Below are 9,410 nucleotides of genomic sequence, written 5' to 3' on the forward strand. Positions count from 1 at the left end.
TTCACACAGCAATATAGCGTAGTCAAAGTGGGGCTAGTTAGTGACCTTTATATACAAAGTGTTAATTAGCATCCTTATTTAAGGGTATACCCAAAAAAGTCTCTCCTCATTATGTCGAGGCGACCGATCTCTCTTCAATCACCACCGACAATCCCACTCAATGGTGGCGGTGAGCCTTGGCACGAACTGGGGCCTGCGATGACCATTTGCGAGATGGACATCAAAATGGCAGACCAGAGCCAGTGCAACGCTTTTCATCTCCACCAAGGCATCTCCTTGCCTAGGCAGACCCGAACCCGGCCTGGAACACTGGGTACTTGTACAGGCTCTCAGGTGAGAAGACCCCATCCCTTGTCGGCCACCACCTGGGCCTGAACTCAAGGTAGTCCGGGGCCCAAACTGCTCCATCCAGCCCATGGCATAGGGGTGGTACATGACCTTCTGTTGGGAAAATCCCTCATGATGTCTAGAACATGATAAAATAATCAAAGGCCACTGACTTGTTTAATAGTTGTGTAATTAATTGAAAGATGCATAAGACGATATACGGATAATGTCCTAGCAGGATCTACAAAAGATGAGTACACTATTCTAGTAATGGTGAATGAGGCATTGCATATAGGTGTCTATGAGCTGGATGTACCTGAATAGAAGGTAAAAAAGCCTACAAGGGGGAGTTCAGCAAAGCTTGGAGCTACCATGAATAGGTGGACAGTGAGGTAGAGTAACCAAATACCAATATGCTTGGAAGGACCAAAAGATAGAAGCTAGATTGAAGTTGAGTATGAGCATAAAGGTTGAGATAACCAGAGAACCTGATAAAACTAAGAAGCCCGTTACAACAAAATTATAATGTTAGCAGAAGCCTGCATAAATTAGATATCAGCAGCAGTGTAATGCATGGATATCAACATCGTACTACGTGGATATTAGCAGTGTACTAAGTGGATTTTAGTAGAGTACTGCCAAAGCTGGATATTAACAGTATACTGCAAAAGCTGGATATTGGCAGAATAATGCAAAAGTTGGAAATATTTCTTATCTAGGTCCCTGTTTAAAGAAGCATTGTAGACTTGCGGTTGGAAATCTTAAAGCACAAGGGCTTGGCATGAATCTTTGAGCAAAAACATTTTCCGGGAAATCTTTTTGTTGAAGAGGCATCGTCACAGTGATCGGCCATGTTGAAGTGGTGAGCCCGACTGTTGGCATCGCGGAGCATGGTGTCGATGGGTCGATCTCGCCGTCAGTTTGCCACATGCCATTGAGGACCTTGCATATGTCGAGTGAGTCGCCGCCGTTCTTCAGAGCGATCCGCCGACTCTCCAACTCTCCCTCGCCTGGCCCTAGTAGCACCTAACCATTGAGCTGGAGCCAACCCGGCGCGAGCCGTGGCATGGCTGTCGGTGGGTTTGGTCGAGTTGAGGGTGGTGAGGTCGGAGGAGCGCGACCATTGTACTATAGTCTCTACCTATGAAGGTGTCCGCGTGTAAACGGAGGTTGAGGACAAGGCAACGGGCGGTAGACGGCAAATGATGGCTATGCCCATAACAATAATTTTTCAAAATTTACCTCATTGTAACGTCATTCTTAAAGTTTTTTTATTCATTCAATATGATACTTGAACTATTTTAAAATGTTCAATCTAATCTCTAAATTTTTAATTTGCTCAATCTAGTCTTTTAGTACCATTTGCAAATTTTTATAGTTACACTATCACCTGAATTATATTTGTATCTTTTCATTTCAATCTGTTTTCTACATCAACAAAAAAATATTCTAACTTTTATTTATCACCTTTTCAACTCCTTATAATGTCATAATAGTTTCATTTTAACTATGCCTTAGGGTGCTTTTGTTTTACCAAAATGAATGATTTAAAAAAACATTGTCCTAAAAATAATCGCTTACAAAAATAAACAAATGAAAAATATTTTCATTGTCCATGAAAACATTTAAATATTAATTGTTGTTGATATTGAAAATAATTTTAATGGACTAATTATTTCAAACAATATAAATGATCATTTTAAGGAAGATATTTTTCAAATCATTCATTTTCAACAAAATAAACAAAACCCTAGCCTATGATCTCTATTATAAAAAATTTGAAAAAAAAGAGAGCATAAAGTCAATTAAGTTGCATTAGATTGATATTCCTAATATTTTAATGTCCTCATTTACAGATTTAACTAAATTCAATTAAGAAAACACGAAACACAACAACATAAAATGTTTATCTATCTAAAAAGTTAAAACAAGGTTTAGATTAACATAAGTACAACTATCTATGGATAAATTAATATCATTTTTAATATTCTCATGAATTTTTTTGGCCAAAATAAAAAGAAATATCAACCCTACGTCAAATCTAAATGAGGTCTATTTTTCCTATTAAAGAGATCATAAGTTCAAATATACATAAATGAAACTATTGTAATAATTATAAAGACAAAAAAGTTAGAATGTAATAAAAAATTTAGCATTTTTTTGTCAACTCAGGAAATAGTTTGAAATGAAAAAAAAAAATTAAAATCTAGGCAATAGTGTAGCTACGCAAACTTGTGAATAATACAAGACATTGATTTTGTTATGGAAAATTAACGGGTTAAATTGAATAAATTGAAAGTTTATGGACTATATTGAATATTTAAAATCTTTCAAGAGCCACATTGAACATATTAAAAGTCCAAATGTGACATTGCACATCAAACCAAAATCTAGGGGTTTTTAGTATTTTTTTTTCCTATCATGGGCCACGTAGGAGGCTGAACTGTAATTTGACGATATGTTTAGAAAGTTATAAATTACAAAGTGATTTTACACATGATATGATTAACACGTTTGATAATCATCATTATGCACATAGATACAGTGAAATGGGAATTTCAACTTACAGATTTGTGGAAGTTTTGGGATCGATTTGCAAGCTATATTGCCAGATCGTCGAGGTCAATACGTTTGTTCTCAGGCGTCCGTCCTGGGTTTTTTTTTTTTTTTTGAGCAAAGTCTGACCTGGGTTCGATGTGCGATCTTTCTCACTTGAATGAGCATCAATTTCAAGGATCGATTCTGTCGTGGACAATTTAGCCATAAGAAGCTTCTGTCCCATCTTCCTCAGTTGATTCTAAAGTCTTCCATTTCAGCTGCATCGTCATTGGATTGAGGAAGAGTGGTGAAAGATCCTCGGCCAAAACCGGTTCAGCATTTCAGACTAGCTTTTATCTTATGTGTTGATGGGTCGTGGCAGGTCAAACAATGGACAGTTTCTCGGAAATCAGCAGAACGCGTCGTGCTAGTAATTTCTTGGAAATGGAAAGTCAATTTTGATTTTAAATTCTCATTCGGCTTCGGAGCACATTGTATGCTTTCATTTATCTCAGAGAGAGAGAGAGAGAGAGAGAGAGAGTCATGGATCATCGAGCAATGGAGATCGACGAACTGCAAGATACAGTGGTTGAAAATGAAGCAGCCGGATCCGTTGTCTAATGGACTAACTTCAACCCCAAGGAACTATGATGAAGCCAGCCTACGCAAGATCGCACGACGAGACACTAACTTAACGCTTGGCCGGGTTAGGCGGCGACTAGGAGAAAGGGAAAGACGCCACCGAGCCGGGACCTCATCTTGCACCATCTTTAGGATCTCCACGACTCTTCGCAGATCAATCTGAAGGCCGAACAGCCAGAGATTGTATCCTCTATTTGCATTTTTCCGAGAGCTTGACATACCGAAACTAATCCTCCCATTGGAATTATACATGGATGATCTGTCTTTAACCGGATGGGAAAAGTGGACACAGTTCGATCCTGAAAATTGATTCAGGATATTACCTGACCACAACAAAGAGAAAAAGAAAGTTAAGAGTCTGCAAATAGAGAACTTGAAAGGATGGATGGTCTGTTTAAGCATTCCTATTTCTTCTCATTATTTTTCACAAAGTTGTAGTAACTGCAACTGATTTTCAAGTCTTGAGTTAACTCTCAAGTTCATCAGAGATCCATCATGGTGTATTATGTGCAAAGAGGGTCGTCGTAATTGGTAAAGCCCCAAATGGATCCAAAATTTTCGGTCTTGGACCATCCAATTAGTTCAGGCCAAAACCCTAAACAAGTGTTGAAATTGTACAAGTGGCTAAACTCATAAGCCCTTCTCTACATTTCTTTGCTTCGCGACAATGTTTCTATTGTGAAATTAAAAATTTAGAAATGAAGTGGGTGATTAGCTTGACGATTTTAACACATTATTAGGAATATGTACATCAACATAAGCAAAACTTTGGAAAATTTGGTCAGGACTTAACTTCGCAAAACAATTTGGCTTGCAAATTTTAAAGCCATTACTGATCTTGTTAGTCCAGAGCTTACGATTGATGATGCTGACCTTGCTTGAATTAAAGATATTAAAAAACTATTGAGTCTCACTTTGAGTTCAAAGTGCAACATAACTATCTAGAAGCAAACCATTTAGCTACTGGTTTGCTAATCTTAAATATTGGTAAGTGCTTGGACAATATGTTCTTTTCACTACTTGATAGAAAGTTGCTTTATATTCATTAGGTGATAAAATAGGAATAGTAGATTCATGACTTTAAATATTTGTATTCGGATTTAGCCTTTTTTCATAGAAAAAACAATTATTTTTTTTGGTCGGTCATAGAAAAAACAATTTAGAAAGTGCATTTTAAGACACTTGTTAAGTCACAGTTCATGCGTTCAAATTATATAATGCCGACTTTACATGTTATTTTTTTTTTTTTTTTTTTTTTTTTGTAACGGGGAATTATTAAACTTCTAGTCCACTCAAATATCACTTTATCATAAAGAAAAATTTGAAATAATTCTCAACCTCAAATTTTTACTTGAATATTCGAATGACATTCATACTCGTTGGTAGTAAGACACAATAATAAATCATACATAACCGGATCACAACAAAATGCTAATTTGAAAGTAAGAACATAAATATCCCCATATTGTTTCGAGCGGTAATTTGATTGTTTCCTTAGATAATTCAAGCTCATCATTTCAATTTCCTAGACAAACTATTATTCATTGTTACTCACATGCAAGTGCCTTCTACGCAAGTCTCCAAATTTCAATTTTATGATATAGTCATCGATCGATTCTATCCATCATATCATATATAGAATTGATATGCTATTTCTTTTTCTTTTTCTTTTTTCGTTTTTAAGACCCAAGCGTATGTTGGTTGAGCAGTGACATGCAATTTTTAGATTAGGGTTCTCCAATTCTGTACGAAAAGGGTTTTCTCCGAGCATTAATGCTTACTCGATGCTGTCTACTGAATTCCTTTGCTTTGATCCCAACACATGATTGAACCACTTTTAATTGATTCCATGGCAATCATTTTCTTTTAATCTGCAATGAAGAAACCTTCATTGGATGGCAATCAGGTGATACGAATCATCAGGATCGAAAAATGCTCCCACTTTATCTCAATTATAAGATAACAGTTGGCATCACTTTGCTTGAGATTTTATAAAATTAAATTAAAAAATTAAATAAGATGTGATTCTTATTTGTAAGTCACTAGACCAACGCGGCGGTCGCAGAATTTGACGCCACACGATATGAATTTGATTCCCTCGCAATCTCGGGTGCCGGAACGCTGTATTCGGACCACGAATCCAACTTTTGGCTCGTGTCATGCTTATGATATTCCCTAATTGACTGAATCCGAGAGCCTGTCCCACATTCCGGAACTACACCATCTTTGCTCATGTTGAATAACTAGTTTCTCATATCAAAATCGCATCTCATGCTAATGTTCGGCACTATAAGAAAGTTCACCATATTATCTGGTAGCCTTTTGAGTTGAGTAACTAGTTTCATGCCCGAACTCTCTTCTGTGCAAAGACAAATTAGGAACTAACGATACCTGTCTGTGTTCATGATACTTTATTTTAACAATTATGTGTGGGTTTTATTAAGCTCCGTTGTTAAAATAGTCTCATTTTGGGTCTAATGGCCCAATAACCTCTTTGATGCTCCAAAGTAAGCTCTCATGAGCTAACAAGAAAATTATTCAATCAATCTTAAATATTTTTTATGGATACCAATTCAGTCATAAATCTTCACGTGAAATTTCAATATAGTCATTTCATCGTTTTTTGTTAGAGATCACCGATGCGACGATCCAATCATCATGAACCGTCGTCAATTTGATGAGGAAGAGTTACAATGGAATTTCACACAAATATTTAAGGCTAAATTGACAAAATTAGAAAGTTTGACCTTGGATTGTTATATTTACAATAGGTTTATAATTGATTGAATAATCCCTTCCAAGATAACATGAAATAGTAACGACAATGACTCCTCAGGTATGCGGATGCTGCAAATCGGAGTCATCTAAAGGGGTTGACTTTGACCTCCCTTTGAATATGCCCTCTTCCTTTTTGTTGGGTTGAATGCCGTTTGTAGGAACCCTCAGCAAAGGAGCCTGAACTCACTTGCAAAGATAGGCATGGCATGCAGACTCCCACTAGATTTGAGGTCAAGTTGCTTCAGAAGCTCACCTCCTCTTTCACCTTTATCATCTCTATGTAAAGAGCAACGCGATTCCCTTCAGTATCATATCAATCATCAAGAGAGTTGTAGCTTGTTAGTTGTTTGGAAAACCAGAGATGGCTAAGGCAATGGCAAGTTTGGGCATGTCCTTGTTGGTCCTCTTCCTAGCTATGGCAATGACTCAAGCAGATCCAGGGCCCAAACAAGTGAAGTGCCAAGACAAGAAATACCCACTTTGTTACCATGTGAAGCTCGATTGTCCCTCCGCTTGCCTCAGGACTTGTGAGGTGGATTGTGCTTCCTGCCAACCTGTTTGCACCAGCGGCAACTCCGAGAGCAGCAGCAACAGCAGCAGCAGCAGCAGCAGCAGCAGCAACAACAACAACAACAATAATGGCAGTAGCAGCAACAACAACAACAACAACAACAACAATGGCAACGGCGGCGGCAACAACAACAACAACAACAACAACAACAACAACAACAACAAGCAACAACAACAACAACAACAACAACAATAACAATAACAACAACAGCAGCAGCAACAGCAGTAGCAACAACAACAATAATAACAACAGCGGCGGCGGAGGTGGCAGCAACAACAACAACAATAACAACAACAACAACGGCAGCAGTAGCAGCAATAACAACAACAATAACAACAACAATGGTAGCAGCAGCAACAACAACAACAACAACAACAACAATAACAATGGCATCGGCGAAAACAACAACAACAACAACAACAACAACAACAATAATGCCGGCAGCAGCAACAACAACAACAACAACAATAACAACAACGGTGGTGGTAACAACAACAACAACAACAACAACAACAATAACAACAATGGTAACACTAGTAGTGGCTCCACCCCGCCGACCACCACACCCCCAAGCAGTGGATCCACGCCACCAAATGCCCCACCAACCAACGTGCCTCCTCCGAGCAGTAGTTCCACCCCACCTAATGCCCCTCCAACCACCACACCTCCTCCGCCACCATCAAGCGAAGCAACGGGAGTGAAGAGAGTGAGGTGCAAAGATAGGAATTACCCTCAATGCTATGGATTGGAGCAAAGCTGCCCCAACGCTTGTGCATCTACCTGTCAAGTTGATTGTGTGACTTGCAAGCCAGTTTGCAGTAAGTCGTCACTATATCCCCTTTTCTCATTCATATTTTTCACTTGTTGTTCTAAGCTTGCATTTAAATGATACAATGTTCTCTTCACTCACTATACATAGACTTGCATGAACATAAATCTCATCTAGCTCTACATATCTTAGAGGAGCGTCAAATTTTATCAAACAATAATACATTAGGAGCCTTAAGAATTAATATCCTGAAAATGGGACAGGATGATTGTTCGAATTGATTAGATTAGGAACATGCAAATTGACACTCTTGGGACTTTTATTAGTCACTCTGGATATGCATTCATCACATGGTCAGATCATGGCACACGCAATTGTAAGAAAGTTATGTTTCCGGTCATGTATGCTGTTCCTGACTTCAACCAAAGTAATTATGTTTCTACAATCAGAGGATCTCAATCGAACTTACTATGACTAATGTCTCCGAGGATGCTAAAACTTTATCTGGCTAAATGTGAGCAGGCTGTGACTATCCCGGCGCAGTGTGCCAAGACCCACGCTTCATCGGCGGTGATGGCATCACCTTCTATTTCCATGGCAAGAAGAACCGTGACTTCTGCCTTGTCTCCGATTCCAACCTCCATATCAACGCGCACTTCATCGGCCGCCGCAATGTCAACATGGGGCGCGACTTCACCTGGGTCCAGTCCCTTGGTATCCTCTTTGGTTCCCACAACCTCTTCGTCGGTGCCCTCAAGACCTCAGCTTGGGATGACGCCGTCGACCGCCTCTCCCTCTACCTTGATGGCGCCCCCATCACCCTCCCTCAACACGAGGGTGCCTTGTGGCACTCCAAGACCACCCCACGCATCTCATTCACAAGGTACCGTGACACGAATGCTATCGAAATTGAAGTGGAGAAGAACTTCAAGATCAAGGCCATGGTTGTCCCGATCACCCGGAAGGACTCATTGATCCACAACTACGGAATAACTGACGAAGATTGCTTCGCTCACTTGGACTTGAGTTTCAAGTTCTACGCGTTGAGCGGCGATGTGAGCGGCGTCTTGGGGCAGACCTACGCGAGAAACTACGTGAGCAGAGCCAAGATGGGCGTGGCGATGCCGGTGCTGGGAGGCGAGAGGGAGTTCGCATCGTCAGGCCTTTTCACCACTGACTGCGCCGCATCACGGTTTATCAGCTATCTGGTGCCGAGGAACTCGACCGAGGGTTTTGAGTACACCAATCTCGAGTGCGCTGGCGGAGTAGAGGGCCGTGGAGTTGTCTGCAAGAGATGAATATAGCAAAGTCATACGCACCTGCTTTTGTTAGTTTGATACTTTTGTTAGTTTGATACAATAAGGTCTCGAGTCGAGAAATATGGTGGAGCGAATTATGCCCTCTCTGGGCAGCTTCCATTCCATGTATCTTTTCATTTCTCCTAATAAAACACTTTGCAACAAGTGAGTTCAGAGAATATGTAATTTGTGTTATCAATTATTGGCACGAGCGAATATAAACCACATATCCAATTCATTTCCACTTAATCATATACACCATCTTCCTCAGGCGGTTCCCAATTCACATAGCCATATAGCGTAGGGTCGGTGACCTGTATGTACATAGTGTTAAATAGCATCCCTACTTTGGGTAAACCCAAAATAGTCTCTTCTCATTGTGTTGAAGCTATCTGCTGCAAAAAGGTGAGCGATCAAACAATAATATCAACAAAATAAGAAAATAAATTGAACTCCAGATTTACGTGGTTCAGTCATAAAGACCTCG

At 39.6% G+C, this 9,410-nt stretch overlaps 1 protein-coding gene across 1 annotated transcript; it reads left to right on the top strand.

The window, feature by feature from the left end:
* Positions 1–7,340: 7,340 nt before the first annotated feature.
* Positions 7,341–8,927, top strand: LOC104421290 (the record flags this gene model as incomplete). The annotated part of the gene is made up of 2 exons (XM_010033195.3): positions 7,341–7,674; positions 8,148–8,927. Coding segments are annotated over 2 exons (1,110 nt in total), but the record flags the coding sequence as incomplete, so codon positions are not given.
* Between the last annotated feature and the right edge of the window lie 483 nt (positions 8,928–9,410).

This window comes from Eucalyptus grandis, chromosome 10 (assembly GCF_016545825.1).
Source record: "Eucalyptus grandis isolate ANBG69807.140 chromosome 10, ASM1654582v1, whole genome shotgun sequence".
Classification (NCBI taxonomy): Eukaryota; Viridiplantae; Streptophyta; class Magnoliopsida; order Myrtales; family Myrtaceae; genus Eucalyptus; species Eucalyptus grandis.